This window comes from Nicotiana sylvestris, chromosome 1 (assembly GCF_000393655.2).
Source record: "Nicotiana sylvestris chromosome 1, ASM39365v2, whole genome shotgun sequence".
Taxonomy (NCBI): Eukaryota; Viridiplantae; Streptophyta; class Magnoliopsida; order Solanales; family Solanaceae; genus Nicotiana; species Nicotiana sylvestris.
This window is the reverse complement of record NC_091057.1, coordinates 39,065,620-39,081,490: the sequence shown is the minus strand read 5'-3', so window position 1 is coordinate 39,081,490 and position 15,871 is coordinate 39,065,620. Positions and strand designations below refer to the sequence as shown.

Here is a 15,871-nt window from a genome sequence, read left to right as displayed (position 1 = left end):
AAGAAAAGAAGAGCCGACAAAGGGAAGTTTCTCAAATCTTTTATTTGTCTTGCTATTGTACATAAAATCTTGTCATTGATCTTTACATTTTTTCCTCCTAGGATAAAAAGTCCTAGTCTGATGGATTTTCCTTCCAATAGAAATCTTAGTCTGATGAATCTTTCTCCTAAGATAACAAAAATGGACCTAGTTTGATGAATTTTCTCCTAGGATCGAAGTCTTAGTCTGATGAATTTTTCTCCTAAGATAGAAAACCTAGTCTGATGAATTTTCTCCTAGGATCGAAATCTTAGTCTGATGAATCCTTCTCCTAAGATAAGAAACCTAGTTTGATGAATCTTTCTCCTAGGATAAACATCTTAGTCTGATGAATCTTTCTCCTAAGATAAGAAACCTAGTCTAATGAATCTTTCTCCTAGGATAAACATCTTAGTCTGATGAATCTTTCTCCTAAGATAATAAATTAGAAGACCTAGGCTGATGAATTTTCTCCTATGAAATTTTTTTTAAAAAAAAAGAAGAAAAGAGGATGTCTTGTTTTTTAAAAAAAAAGAAGTTATTTGTTCATGCCTTTGAAAGAAAAAAAAAGTGTTGGGGCAATTTGTTTTTCTCAAAAGAAAAAAAATGAAAATGAATGAAATTGTTTTTTCTAAGAAAAAAATCCTTTTTGGTTCGTTTTAGACATAGAGTCTCCACTCCCTAATCTTCTCTTCCAAAATAGGGTCTCATTCCCTAGCTGATTCCAGCATAACCTGGTAATCTTTTCCAACATAGGGCCACCACTCCCTAGTTGATGTCAGCATAACCTGGTAATCTTTTCCAACATAGGGCCACCACTCCCTAGTTGATGCCAGCATAACTTGGTAATCTTTTCCAACATAGGGTCTTACTCCTTAGTTGATGCCAACATAACCTGATAATCTTTCCAACATAGGGCCTCCAATCCCCAGTTGATTTTATTTTAGATATAGGGTCTCCACTCCCTAATCTCTTTTTCTCACGGATACACAATCCTGACTTTTATTGCTTTCAATAAAGAAGTACTTTAGAATTTTGTTACAATAACTCACGAAATTTTCCTAGTAAAAACCGGGGCAGAAAATTTCGTTTGTTTTGGTGTTTGAGCATGTTTTACCTCGAGGCACAAGGTTCGAGACGACCAAAAGAAGAAGTCTCAATCTAGAATAAAAGAAAAAAGAAAAAAAGAAAATGAAGTGAACTCGAAGTGCAGAAGCAGAGAAAAGTTGTGGAATGCTCAAGACGTGATTGAAGTCACAAGCTCTGCATGTCCGGTCTTAATCCGAAGAAGCCGTGAAAGAATAAACCAACACCTGCAGCTAACAAGCATCAAGATTCAGATCAGAGTCCGCATGAAGAACCAACCAAGACTCAAGATCAAGCTTCAGAAGACTCATAGTTAGGAATCTTGTAACTTGTAGCTGATAGGATTAGTTAGTCTTTTTAATTTTGATTTTTGATGTAATAACAGGATCACAGACCGGAACCTTGATGGCACCTCAATCGGCTCCCCACCTCGGTACCCCATCACCTCATTCACCTCTGAACTACACGTGGCCTGGTTCCTCTATAGCCAAAGATATATAGGCGGCTAAGATACAGGGGCTCGGCCACATCCTCTTTTCTTTTAGTTTTTAGTCTATCTAAATAAGGGTCGGGTCAAAAAATCTGTCTCGTTGTTCTTTGTCTGAAAACTCTTCGCGTTTCCAGTCAAAAAGCGGCAGCTATAGACATGTAATTTTTTACCCTCCCCAAGATTTTACACATTTTGCGTAAAATATTTAGTTTAGGTTTAATATCGTTATTTTAAATAGTTTTGACTCTCTTACTTTATTTTATCACAAAAAAATAAAAATTACAAAAAAATAAAATAAATATTTTCATCGTTAGGTTAAAGTCAATTAGTGTATTTATATTTATAGTATTATAACACTTGAAAATACAAAAAAAATAGTTTTACTCGTAGTATTTAGTTTTATATTAGTTTATTTTAATTTAGAGTGATTATTACATTTTTATAGATACATTGTATTATTTGGTCTTTTTAGCCTAAGTTCAAACCCAAAGACATGGTTCAATCCAATTATTCTTAGCTCATTCTTCCCAACTCATTAGCCCACTTAAGTGCAAGATTTAATCCTAACCATCTATTTCCTTCTAATCCAATGACCATCATCCTTTCCCACCTCCATATAAAATATTCAATTATAGAAACTCTACCCTAAGTTTTCAATCCCTAGACCTAGATTACACAGAAGACGGCAGCCATGAATTTTTGAATCCCTGAACTCTAAAGCAAGAAAACGGCAGACCCACCACACAAAAGGAGACCAAATTCCCAAAAAGCACGTCTTAATGAAATCCTAATTCCTACGCCAAAAGCACTACATTGAGAAATGACGTCACGCCTAACTCTTTTGTACCTAATAAAATCCTAATGGGTTGATCAACAAATTGCAAATAAGACATGTTGGCAATTTGTTCGTTTGATGGACTTGGATGATTTTTATTCATCGAAATTTGGTGAAATTTGGTGAGGATTGTTATACACGCATTAGTGGGGAATTCAGTCGTAAATTGAAGCAAGCTACGTTGAACAAGTTCAACAATGAGGGAAATGGGACTGGAGGAGAATCGATATATGCAAAGAGCAAGAGTGTGCGTCCGAGTCAATTTCTCGATCTGTTCTGACTCGTTCGCTCATTCATTCGTCTGCATTTTGTAATCAGTTGTCACATATTTGAGGTTTTAGTTTATCGTTTGACTGAGGTCGATTTGGGTTTCGAGCTTTTCGATGTCGATTCGAGGTTCCGATTTGTAATTCGGTGTTTCGGTCCAAGAATTATTGCTTTGTTTAGCCCGATTGACTTGCAATTTTCAGTTTTGTTCATCAATAAAAGGTTCATTTCTCAATTTTCATTCTCATTTTATTGTGTTATGATAGCTTGGTACACGTGTTGGTTGATTTGTGATTCTACGTTGTTTGAGTAGCATGTCTTAGTTTTCGTTTAAATTGTTTTAATTAGTTTTTATTTCGATTGTGATGTATCTCGTCTAGTCTTGGTTCTTGAATAAATGCTTTTAATTGGGTAGATGGAAAATTGGAGTTGTTCCTTTCTTGACAAGAAATAAGAATACGCCATAAGGTGGGTTTTGAGCCATAAGGAATCTGGCCAAGTAATAGATCATGTTAGTTAGCTTATTTGCTCCCCAATAATATCTTGTCCATAAATGTGGTATCACAATAATCTCAAAAGATTAAGAAGAATTATGAATAGTACGCTTTAGACACATTTTAAATTTATTATCGTGATTATGTATACATTCCTGTAACATAATTATGAATTTCGTTCTAAAAATAAATCGAGGTATGCGTTCACGCAACTTCGGCCAAACTTTCTTAATAATTAATAAAGCGTGATTAATTGTGGACACGTACGCGTGACATGATTTTTGACGCGCCAAACGAAATGAGTACACGTACGCGTGACTCAATTCTTTAATTACGAATAATCAAGCAATTAAAAGCGGTAAAAGGTAGATGCGCATAGATTCTAAAATAAGTAATTAAACAATTTAATTTAGCCAAGTATGATTAAAGTGATCGTGCTAAAACCACGGAACTCGGGAATGCCTAACACCTTCTCCCGGGTTAACAGAATTCCTTACCCGGATTTCTGTGTTTCGCGGACTGTAAAACAGAGTCAAACTTCCTCGATTCTGGATTTTAAACCGGTGACTTGGACACCATAAATCATCACAGCTTTGTGCCAGAAAATGAGAAGGCCAAATGCATGATATTTTCACCATTGCTCTACGCATAGGCATAAGACTTGCAACAAGGACAGAGGTGGATCCAGGATTTGAAACTTATGGGTTCCTACATCAGACTTCAAATAAATTTACTATAGTAACTGGGTCCACAATCAAATATTTAGAGATATTTAGTAAATTTCTTAAAATTAAGTAGAGTCTGAGCAAAAGCTACTGGGTTCCCATGAACCCGTAGGTCAAACTCTAGATAACAAGCCATCTTACGGTTCACTAAATCATCGCTATCCCAAAACATGAGTAGAAGCGCTCTCAAACATTTCAAGAAAATATTGGAGACAAAGATTGACTATGATACTAGTGTACCTTTATAGGTACAAAACAACCAGAAAGAGATGAATCTCGAGGTAAGATCCCTGGCTCTCCTTGTTTCCTTCTCAAGTCGACCACTTTGTTTGCCACAAAAGCTATGTCTAGAATTTGCCTTCCTTCCACGAACGCTCCTCAGAGGTAGGCAATGTCTCGTCTAAGACCTTCTTTAGTCGACTAGAAAGCACTTCAGAGATTATCTTTTAGATGCTTCCAACTAGACTTCTATTACCTGTAATCCTTGATGTTCGTCCCTCGCTCCTTTTTCAGTATGATGACAATGAAGGATGCATTGAGGCTTCTTTCAAATTCTCCGGTCTCTTGGAATGCAGCAATGGTTCCATCACCTCTCCTTCGGTCGTACTGCAATATTGTTGGAAGAAAGTCTAGGTGAAGTTGTCCTGTCCCGAGGCCTTATTACCCGAACAACTCTCCAATACCTCCCTCACCTAACTTCCTTCCTTAATCGCTCTCTTCAACCACTCCCTCTTATCTTATCCTATTTGATTGAACACTATTCCTCTCAACTTTGGTCTCCTACTCATCCCCTCTTTAGAAAAGCATGCATAGAATCCCACAATTTCCCTTCTTACCTCATCCTCATCGTCGAAGCCCAGAGGAAGGACTTAAAATTATGAGCAAGCATTTTCGGTGGGGATACATGGAAAATCATGATTTCACACAAATGTCCGAAACCAATATATGTTGATAAAAACAAAGACATAAACTGGTCACAGAGTAATATCCAGTGACTTGAAAAGAACTAAAGAAGGTGAAATTTTTTGGGAGTTTGCACAAAAACAGTAATAAAGAGGGGAAAGTGAAGTAAATTGGAGAACCAATCTCGTATATCATTTATGCATCCAATGTTCAACATGATGTATTCTTCATCATTTACACACAGGGAAGCTGATAGTTTTAACAGAATGGACAATTACTATTCTTTTTTCCATTTAAACTATTCTTTACACTGGCATGGGATATATAATCTCATGTCTTTACACAGGGAAACTTATTGTTTTAACAGAATGGACGATTACTATCTTTTCATTTAAACTATTCTTTACACTGGCATGGATGTACAATCTCATGTCCTTAATCGAGTCTTTGGCTGGAGCGCTTGTGACATGGCGCGCAATCTGTTTGTTATCTGTGTAAATGATGGTCTTGCTTCTGGATCAGGTGACCAGCACTCTTCCATCAATTTTCTCCACTCAGAATCACAACGTTGTGGGACGGGAGGTCTGAGTGTGTTATTTACAATCCCACCTTCATCCACAAATTATAAAATTACTTCAATCTCAAGCTTGTCCAGAGAGTCTCAAATTGTCGTGCAGCAAAGAAAAACATACTATATGTAGATCTCCATGTGCGATGAATTGTGTCTTACAATGCAAAAAATATGAAAGGACAAAATACTCCCTCTGTCGCAAAAAGAATGGAGGCGCAAGGTCAATGCATCTAAATTCTTGTGAAAATTGAGGTATTGATTCCATTTACATATTCAGAAACTACATAAATATACCATAAAGCACAAATGTTTATAGTGATAAATAGAAACTGTTTTTCTATTCCCAAGTTGTAATAGAGCCATATTGGGATAGAGGGCGTGCTACTTTTAGTGAAAGGACAGGAAACTACATTTCAGAAATTCAAAACCACTGTCCTCTTATTGGTCTTGCCACTAAATCCATTAACAATTTTGAACACATCTCAGGAAACTATGGATAGATCTAATGAAGTTCCAGATTACTTAAATTTTATTTGGTAAACATGACAGCAACATAGTTTCTTCTATAATCATCAGCTTATGGAAGGCTAAACCAAATTGTCAAAAGACAGAACATCCTATAAGAATGTAACTCTGCAGTTATTGACAGTGTAAATACGTGCTTTATCATCGAAAGGAAACTGCAAGTCTATTCTTAAAATTCCATAATTAAGTACTAAATTAGAAGCTTACCGATAATAGCACCACAATGCAGGTTTGCATAAGGCTCCTCTCCTGTCAAGATCTCCCACATTGTGATGCCAAATGAAAACACGTCAACCTGCCAAGCAGATTAACAGCATTTCTTCATATCTGGGATATAAAAGTTCTTAATGGTCTAGTTTGAAGTTAAGCATACAGAAAAAAAAGATCTTACCTTTTCTGAAACCCGACTGCTGTTTCCATTTAATAGCTCCGGCGCCATCCATGGAAGTGTTCCTCTAACACCACCCGAAACAAGGGTATTTCTCTTAATCCGAGATAATCCAAAATCACCAACCTGAAATATTTAAGTGTCAGGTTACATGTTAAAAGGGACACTGTTAACCAAATCATCTTAACACATCGAAATAGACATGAACCAATTTACATCTTTCAGAAGTTAAAATTCAATTTGCTGGCTACGGACTATACGCCAGATAAAGCAACACTTGAGAGGATCCTGGTATTTCATAATCAGAAGAGACACACGTTTGAAATTTACCTTGCACACAGGGCGTTGTGGATCTCCCAAGTTGACTAGCAAGTTTTCACATTTCAAATCAAAATGAACAATATTTTTCAAATGCAGGTACTCCATACCAAAAGCAGCATCTAATGCAAGCATAAGTTTTTTCCGCCGATCAAGCGCTCTGCAAGAACTGAGTAATTCCATGGGTCAAAATCACTGAATGTGACTAGTGTCACTGGCAAGAATAGTTGAAACTACGAATAAGTGGAAATGAAAAGCAGCAAACTCACCGATCCTTCCTAGCCAGGACATGCCTTAACGATCCATTGATCATGTATTCAGTAACTGTAGCCACCGTTCCACCAGGTCCATCTGGAACCACCCCGTAGAGAGCCACTATATTTGGATGGTGAAGCTTGGAGAGGATCTTAGCCTCTCTCCAAAATTCTTTGATCTGTAAAATACAGTAATTAGACATTTACCAACAGATGATTATCAGAAACATATGGTTGATTTCTTTCTCAGTAAGTTTTCTTTGCATGACAAAGGAACATTATATTTCGATCCATATCTAAATGCAAAATTGGCTCTCTGAAGTTAAATCGGGGCGTACCAGTCGTTCTTGCTCAGATGAACTCCCAGCAAAACAACTTTGTTTTATTCTCTTGATAGCAACATCTGTTCCCCTCCACTTCCCATGATATACCGTTCCATATGTTCCAGATCCCAATTCTTGTAGCTCTTCAAGATCACTGTTTCTTATGATCTACGAGTAGTAACTCACTGATTTTAGTACAAATTGAGAAAAATCTTCCCTATAAGTGATGTAAAATCTTAATAAGGAAAGCAATGTAAATTGAAAGTTCAAGTTTTCATTAATTCCATTATACATGTAACAATTTATGACCACAAACAGCTCAAACATTAAATTTTGTTGAGAAATTAAGCGCATATGTTAACCGCGCACCAAAAGGAAAGACACTTTCAGAATTCTCGAAAGGATCAGCCCCGTCTATAAGAAATCAGACTCCGTGGCTCAGGAAGCATCATAAATTAGCAAGAAGAGATAGGAAAAAAGGTAGCATTCACTATATATCATAATCAAATATTAGTTTTTATTCTTTAACAGAATTAGTTCTATACCTGCAAGCCATAGATCCCGGCTTCTTTTTCAATGATGGCAGCATCAGAGACAGATTCTTCCTTTCCGTTAGAACCAATTTTGACATCCTACAGATTCATGAAATAGTCAAGTTTATTTCCACAAAACCAAATGAGACCCGATGCCAATGACTCAAGAAAGAAATTAGTACATAATCAGATTCTTCAACAACACTCTCGGCGTCAGTTTCTTCTTCAGCAGATGGAATCCCATCACTAGGTTCATCTTGCACATGTGGGATTACTGTTGAAGATAAGGGGATATCAGGAGGCACACTATCAGTTACATCTTCCACAATAACAGCAATTTCTGGTAATGTGGATGCTGCTGAAATTCCATCAGCATTTCCCTTTTCCATAGTTTTATGAGAAGGACCATCCGCAAGTTTCCGATGGAAAGAGACCTCATGAATGTAAGCGACATCTGTAGCTGAATTTGGAAGTGATATATCAGTGGTAAGGGGATTTCTCCAATCCAAATAAAAACTAGATTCCTCGGATGAAAATGGCACAGAATGCATGTTTTGGAGGCCACTACTATCCTTTAATGTGGAAGGCTGTGGCTTATAAAATCTGTAGGAGTCTGTTACATTGCTCATAGTATTTGGGGAAGTGTGTCTTTCCCCTAGTATTTGGGGATCTGATGCTGACTCCGGGTAGCATAGAATTTTTGGCAATTTCAACTTGTGTTCCATGGCGTTAACAGTTGGTACATTGAATGTATTAACCTCAGAGCTTCTACTGCACTTGTCGGAAGGAGGATCTAGATACTCTCTGTTGCGTTCTCTTGCTTCTATATATGGTTGATTCTCCTTCTTGGTGATTCGGTGATTATCATCTCTCACCTCATGCTCTTTCATTGACCACTCTTGTGATGAGCTAGACATTGCAAGAGATGGAGATTTTTCAGGTAGAAAATCTGAAGGGGATGGGCTGATTGATTCTTCTGCGGATACATTGGGCCTTTCAGCTGATCGTGATTCAGTGTAATCACGATGCATGCTGAAACCCGTTGTAGCTTGAATATCAGATACTTGAGAAGAGTTAAACTTTTCTAAATGCATTGCCATTTTGTTTGATATTAGCCTCTTAGAATCCAACTCTGTTTGACCAAACTGCGCAGAAGACACAGATTGTTTACTAGGGTAATTTGTCCTTGGAGTGGTATCAAGGGGACAATTATAATAGTAGCCTGTGGTATCAGCATGATAGGAATTTTCATATAGTGGTTCGTCTATGGTATATGGACTACCGGCATCAGGAACATCAAGACTTGCAACATTATCATATAAAAAGACATGGGAACGGTTAGGATCCTTGATCTGAAATGTTGCTGGAGATAAAGGAGACGATTGAACATATGAAGTAGAGGGAACCTGAGATATGTTAACATAAGAAGAACTGGGATTTCGGAGCAGAAACTTCACATTCATTGAATTACTTCCATTACGGTTATCAAATGGGAGATAAGTTGGGGAATCTCTTTGGCAAATTGGACTGTAGTCCAGTGCATTTCCAAATGTATCCCTGCTAGAGCTTCTACGATGACCTGGCTCGAGCATTCCATTTACTGCAACGACGTACTGATAATCAGCTTCACTTTGCTGTAATGTCATTGCTTCAAAGGAACAAGGCCCATCAGAATCAGCACAAGGCACAATAAATAACCGTAGCCTTTGAGAACTTTTTCCCAAGTCGTGATATTCCTCGATCATGTGCTGAAGATCCTCATCAGATGATACGGATACAAGTGCATCAAGATCTTCTTCAGGAAGCTGATACTTAATTGTATGAGGTTGATTACATATCGCTGTTGTCTTATTCACAAGCTCATTAAAAGTTAAGTTCTTCCTAATTGATATAATTCTCGTCTCCCCACCCACATATCTAAGCTTTCCATCATTCGGCCTTGGTAAAATCCTACCCCCATAGCTGCACAGCAATCTCATCTTTCCATTGGCACAACTCTCCAAATAAGTGTTCTTTTCACCTTCCGGTGCATGAGGGGACTCTAATATATCTCTATTCCTCTCATCTGAGAACCTAGAAGGTTGTCGTCCACTAACACTGTATTCCCCGTGACATCTGCTTGTCGTATCAAAATAAGTGTTCTTTTCACCTTCCGGTGCATATGCTAACCTAGGAGAATAATCCGAAAATTCAGTACTGCAGTCAGAATCTCTTCTCTTTATCCCAAGGAGGTCGTGAAGCTCCTTAGAGACAAGACGGCAATCTTGAGATAGATTAGAAACAGCTCTAGCTGGCTGATTTTGTTCTGTATCTCTTACTATATGTGCTTTTCTTGGTGTCACACTTTTTCTAAGAAACTCCTCTGAAAACTCTTCGCCTGTTTGCACGGACACATTATGCCTACGCCTGTCATCACAATTTTCATCACGCGGAACAACATTGCCAACTTCTCGGCCTGAAATTCCACAAGTCTCACTAGTCATGGTCTTCTCTAATAGTTTGGCCGTTACTTCTCAAACGTTTAACAAAATTCATAACACCAATGGTCCAAAGCTTCTTGAAACTTCTACTATGTGCTCGTGACGCCAAATAATTTAGTCTATGTACAAACTCAATCCAAAAGGGTATTGTATATAACTAGCCTTTTTGCTTCCAACGCTTCTACCACCACACGAAATACCAACTGAACAACCAGAAACAAAAGGTTATTAACTAGAAATTTGGTCAATCATTATAAACAAATATTAGGCAATATTCACAACCACAACGTTAGTCCTTCTTTCTTAACAGCAACTATGCATACATAAAATACAATTATCCACAAAAATTGATCAATAATCACAAAAAATAAGACAAGTTCACCAATCTTAGAGAATTTCTAATAAAGCATCAAAAAAAAATATAACAGTTTGAAGAAATATTGAGGCAAAAAGCCAGCTAACAATTGATAAAGACACAACCTTTTCTTAACTCCACAAACATATAATGCAATATGAACATTTTCAAAAAATTAACAAACTTTCTGAAATGGGAAAAGGGTAAAAGAAAATTCTTCAGCTTTATTTTTAATATTCTTGAAATTGAACCTGGTTTTGAGACTTGAAGATTGCTATTTTTGGAAAAGGGTTTCCAAAAAGAGGAAAAAATGGAACATGGAAAATGAGCATTTTTGATGAAGGGTAATGGGGAGAGAAGAAAGGGGCGTCGTAAAATGCAAAGGTTTCGGAATATCAAAAGAAGAGAAGTGGAGAGCACCATTGCTTACAATTACGCGGCATCAACTCAGGACCCGCCCTCCTTTAACTATATTTATGAATTCTTCCCCTACCCACCCACGCCCTCTCTACCCACTCTCACCCCCACCACCCCCAATAAAAAAATCCTTAGCCGGTTTCCTAATAAACAAAAATGAGCGCTGCCCCCTCTCCCGGAATGGGATCCTATCTAACCCGAATTCAGATATAGTAGGGCTCCAATGCGAGTACCGACACTGGGTGAAAAATTAAAAAAAATAAACTCAATAGTATTGATACGGGTTAGTTACCTTTTTTTTAATCTCGCATTGATAACATATGTATTTGACCCTTTTGTAATGGAGTTTCGTAAGGTAAAGTTGGAAATTCTTTGAAAATTTGTACTATAGAACTAAGAATTTATAAAAGGAAATCAAACGGGTGTTGATTAATACCAATGATATTATTTGGGTAAAGCTCATTCTAAATTTTGGGATCCATTTGGTGATGCTTTTGACCCATTTCGAATAGAGTTTCATGAGTTGAAGTTAATTAGCAGGAGAAGAAGCTCAATTTTTTTTTTGTATAATTTTGTATAAACACCTCTTTCAAATTATTATATACTTTTATACAAGGTTGATACATTATTTTATAATAAGTGTATATTATATTGTATAATAATAATCTAGGGTACAATGCCTATAGTTATGGCCTATGGGACTCAAACAATGCCTTTTTCTTTGCAAATATGAAGAGTAGACTGTCACAAAATAAAATTAAGAGATTGCTGATTGATGAAGGTGTCCTGGTTCAAAGCTCTCTTTTAAAAGGCAGAATTGGGACTCGTCCGGGGCTCGCCCCGGGGTGGAGCACTCGTAAAACGCCCCTAGGCTTATGTGTGGGGCTTAGTTCCGTGAGACTTACGCCTCGGCCGTCGGGGCTTACGTCCCAGACACGCCCAACGCCCAGCGTATTGGGCTTGCCTAATAGAACTTTTTGCAATTGTGTAACGAACCTTGCAAATCCTCAAATTTTCTTAATAAATCATTGACTATTCGAAATTACTTTTTTCTTAATTAGTAAATTAAGAGTATTTTATGTCATAATTAAAATTAAAATTATTCCACGTTATCCACTAAGACTGCTGTGATAATAAATTTTAAATAAATTTTTCATTTAAAATTATTTATTTATTAACTTTTGTTATATCTTTATTATATAATAGTCCATAATTTTTTTTAATAATTATTTTCCCAAATATTATTTTTTCACGTTTACGAGATACAATACTTATTAATTTAATAGTCCAGTATTAGCTAGTAACTATTTACAAATAATTAGTTATCATGGTATGGTATGGTGAATTATGTGTCACTTTATTAACTTGTTGAAACTTAAAAATAAATTATGCTAGAGAATCATATTTAAATCGTGAATTATGTTTTTACATAAATTCTCTTTCAAATAGAAAGCATATTAATTAAAAGGAGTATTTAAAAAAATATCAAATTATAATATCAAAATTCAATACTCCTTAAGAGATACAGATAAGATTTCGCATCGAATATATTACTTTTGTTGTTTGAGTTGCAACGACATTGCAGCTAATTTGCATATTATGATATATGTCATACTTTTTATATTATTCATAGTTAAATTTTATTTTTTAAATTCTTTAAATAGATTTTTTTATTATAATTTTTTGATTTTAATGTAATTTTTATTAATATTTTTTATTTTATACTATATTAAAATTCTTGAAATTAGTAAAATTTAAAGATTCGTGGGACTTACGCCCTGTGTCTTAGGGCTTACGCTTCGCCTCGTCAGAGGTAAAACGTCTCGCCTCACGCCCCGCCTTTTAAAACATTGGTTCAAAGTCATGATGCTATTGAGATTGGGTAGCTAGTGCACAAGTCATGGATTTAATGCACACTTCTTTAAAAAAGCATGGCCTTCCAACTTTTTCTCAACAGGTATCTTGTTTAAACCCATAAACTGTACCACTATTACCTTGATTCCAAAAATACAAAACCCTTCCAGAATTTTTGAGTTTAGGCCAATATCTTGTTGTACTATGCTTTTGTCATATCTAAGATACTAACTAAGAGGATGCATAAGGTTATGGAGAGTTTAGTAGATAGTAGTCAAATTGCATTGATCCCTGGGAGGGTGATCAGAGATAATATCATTCTTAATCATGAGTTAGTTAAAGGATACGGGAGAAAGGGAGTGCCCCCTAGATATATGTTAAAAATGGATATGAAAAAAGCATATGACTCTATTGGATGGTGTTATTTGGAACAGATCCTTAAACTTCCCAGTTATATTTGTAAACAGTAGCGTACACTAGAATTTTCATAAGCGGTATCAATATTTAAAAAAGTGAAAAATAAATAAATTATTGTAATGGCAGGCGGTGTCATTTTTTATTTTTGTACCCAATATTTTAGTTTTATTTATTATTTATACGTACAGATTACGAAAAAAATTGATGAAGCGGTGTCACATGACACCGCTTCAAGCAAGGTGCCTACTCCCCTGTTTGTGAACTAGATCATGACTTGTGTGAGAACTGTGTCATACTTATCATTAAATTTCTAAATGGAGTGACTACTGCTTCTTTCAGATCTAAGAGAGGTTTGAGGCAAAGGGATCTTATGTCCCCTTTCCTCTTTGCGCTTGCTATGGAGTATTTGACAAGAATCAAAATGTGCAAAAATGTAATTCATTTAGTTAAGTTTTGCAGATGATCTTTTGCTTTTCTGTAGGGGTGACTTTATATCGATACAGATGCTTTTTAAGTGCTTTCAGATGTTTTACAATGCTTCTGGACTGACTCTAACATTGAGAAGAGTTCCATTTATTTTGGTGGGGTGAATTCAAATGATCAGTGTGCCATTATGCAAGCTCTGGCTTTTGTGAAGGGTGAGTTGCTTTTTTAGATATCTGGGAGTACCTCTCAGTACAAAGAGAGTGTCTGTTGTACAGTGCCAAACAAAATAGACAAAATTCTAGGCAGGATAAAGTCGTGGACTACTAGATTTCTATCATATACTAGAGAGTCTGGCTGATTAAAATTATCCTGTTCTCAATACAAATTTTCTGGTCCAAGATCTTGATTGAGGCTACTTATAGAAGGTCCGTGTGTGTGTGTTGGAAGGGGGGAGGGAGTTGAGGTTTCAAAAAGGTACTAATAGCTTGAAATAAGTTGTGCTATCCAAGAACTGTAGATGGGCTCAACATCTTAGACATACATACATGGGGCAAGGCTGCAATTTGTAAGCTGTTATGGAGTCCGACTAACAAAAAAGGCAAGCTATGGGTTATATGGGTCTATCATTATTATATGAAAGGTGATCGAGTCTGAGAAGCTAGAACAAGTCAAGCCTCATCGGTGGTAAAGAGGATCCTGAAGGCTAAAAGTTCTTAAACCAAGCTGGATACATGGAGAGCGACATGCAAATGATTGACAAGTTCTCTATATATATGGAAAGTTGAGAGGTGATTCTACAAAAGTCGAGTGGAGGATGATAGTCTGCAATAGTCATGTACTTGGCTGCTCACAGGAGACTTCTTACAAGGGACAGGTTAGCACATTCGGGGTTGATAACTGATGCACTGTTGCAAATGATGACATTAATCATATGATGTTTGAGTGTGCATTTTCTGTAGTCACATGGAGAAACTATTACAGTGGCAAAATATTAATAGAGGAGTAATGAACTGACAAAATGAGCTCGCTCTTATGGGGGATAAGATATGCAAAAGGAATGAGTGTTGACGCTGAGATCTATAGAATTCCCCTAGCATGCTGTATATATCACATCTGGCAAGAGAGGAATAGAAAAAAAATTCAACAGAAGACAAGGAATCAAGAATAATTATCAAGTAGATAGTGCAAGAGGTTCATTGCAGAGAAAGCCTAAAAGCTCGGTTGATCAAGAAGCTGGTGACTCTCAATTTCTATCAAGAAGTTGGTCTTTGTTTAGTTTTTCTGGTGGCTTCTTGTTTTTGCTGGTGCTAGCAGATTTGGGGCCATCTGTCCAAATATGCTAGGTGTTTTTCAAGTACTCTATACATAATTTCAATTGGTAAATAAAATTTTTAATTACCAAAAAAATATATACAACAACTAACAACAATAATAACAAAAAACAAAACAGTGTAATTTCACAAGTGGAGTCGGAAGAGTAATGTGTACATATACCTTATCCTTACCTTGAGAAGGTAGAGACGCTGTTTCCGGTAAACCCTTGGTTCAAGGATGTATAATAATATATAAAGATGTATAAAAATTGTTGCAAACAATTATTGGCTACACGGGTGAAAACTGAAATAGTGGCTATGCGGGTGAAATTTGTTCAATTGAGGCTATAATCTTATTTTTATTGTGAAAATAGCATGGACTAGTCAATTTTCGGACTGGTAATCGAAAAATAGCCAGCATTTGCAAAGTCATTGAAAAATAGTCACTGTTTTAGACGAAACTTGCATCATGATATGCTGGATTGTGGAGATCCTGCGCTTAAAATTCCAACATATTCGAGCACATTAAGCTCGAATATTTTCAGATTTTTAACGGTGTTTGTTCAAATTTTATCTTTACATGAAAAAAGTAAATAAATTTTAATTACTTTTGAAACTGTGCCAATTTTCAATTACTAGTTGTAAATCATTTTTTTCCCTTTTTTATTCCCTTAAACTATTACCCTTTTAGTTTTTTTCTTTAATATTTCCCTTTTAGTTATTCATATCTTTTTTATGATCTGTTTTTCGGTTTTAATGGACACTAGTATACGTACCCGCGCGATGCGCGGATCGATTCAAAGGAAAAAGAGTGGAGAGAGATAATAAAAATATATGTATATTACAGATTAAATTTATTGACCGCAATCAAAACAATTA

The 15,871-nt window shown here is 36.2% G+C and overlaps 1 protein-coding gene across 6 annotated transcripts; it reads right to left on the bottom strand.

The window, feature by feature from the left end:
* Positions 1-4,979: 4,979 nt before the first annotated feature.
* LOC104248431 (uncharacterized) lies at positions 4,980-11,389 on the bottom strand. 6 transcript variants are annotated; one of them, XM_070147600.1, is made up of 9 exons: positions 11,275-11,389; positions 7,913-10,413; positions 7,743-7,829; positions 7,213-7,365; positions 6,890-7,053; positions 6,633-6,789; positions 6,306-6,428; positions 6,122-6,209; positions 4,980-5,427 (listed from the first exon to the last, which is right to left on the bottom strand). In XM_070147600.1, exons 2-9 carry the CDS (start codon positions 10,211-10,213, stop codon positions 5,246-5,248), a joined length of 3,255 nt encoding a protein of 1,084 aa, XP_070003701.1. In that variant the 5' UTR covers positions 10,214-10,413; positions 11,275-11,389; the 3' UTR covers positions 4,980-5,245. The 6 variants fall into 6 exon arrangements, with proteins under 6 accessions (XP_070003701.1, XP_070003718.1, XP_070003694.1 ...); XM_070147617.1 differs by lacking the exon at positions 11,275-11,389 and adding an exon at positions 10,996-11,023; XM_070147593.1 differs by lacking the exon at positions 11,275-11,389 and adding an exon at positions 10,986-11,016.
* Between the last annotated feature and the right edge of the window lie 4,482 nt (positions 11,390-15,871).

Bases quoted from the DNA above. Each gene is read 5' to 3' on its own strand.
- LOC104248431 (XM_070147600.1), bottom strand. From the start codon at position 10,213: ATGACTAGTGAGACTTGTGGAATTTCAGGCCGAGAAGTTGGCAATGTT. The intron at 7,366-7,742 runs GTATAGAACTAA...TACTACTCGTAG, and splicing joins CCGGGATCTATGGCTTGCAG to ATCATAAGAAACAGTGATCT. The intron at 5,428-6,121 runs GTAAGCTTCTAA...TTGTGGATGAAG, and splicing joins GCATTGTGGTGCTATTATCG to GTGGGATTGTAAATAACACA.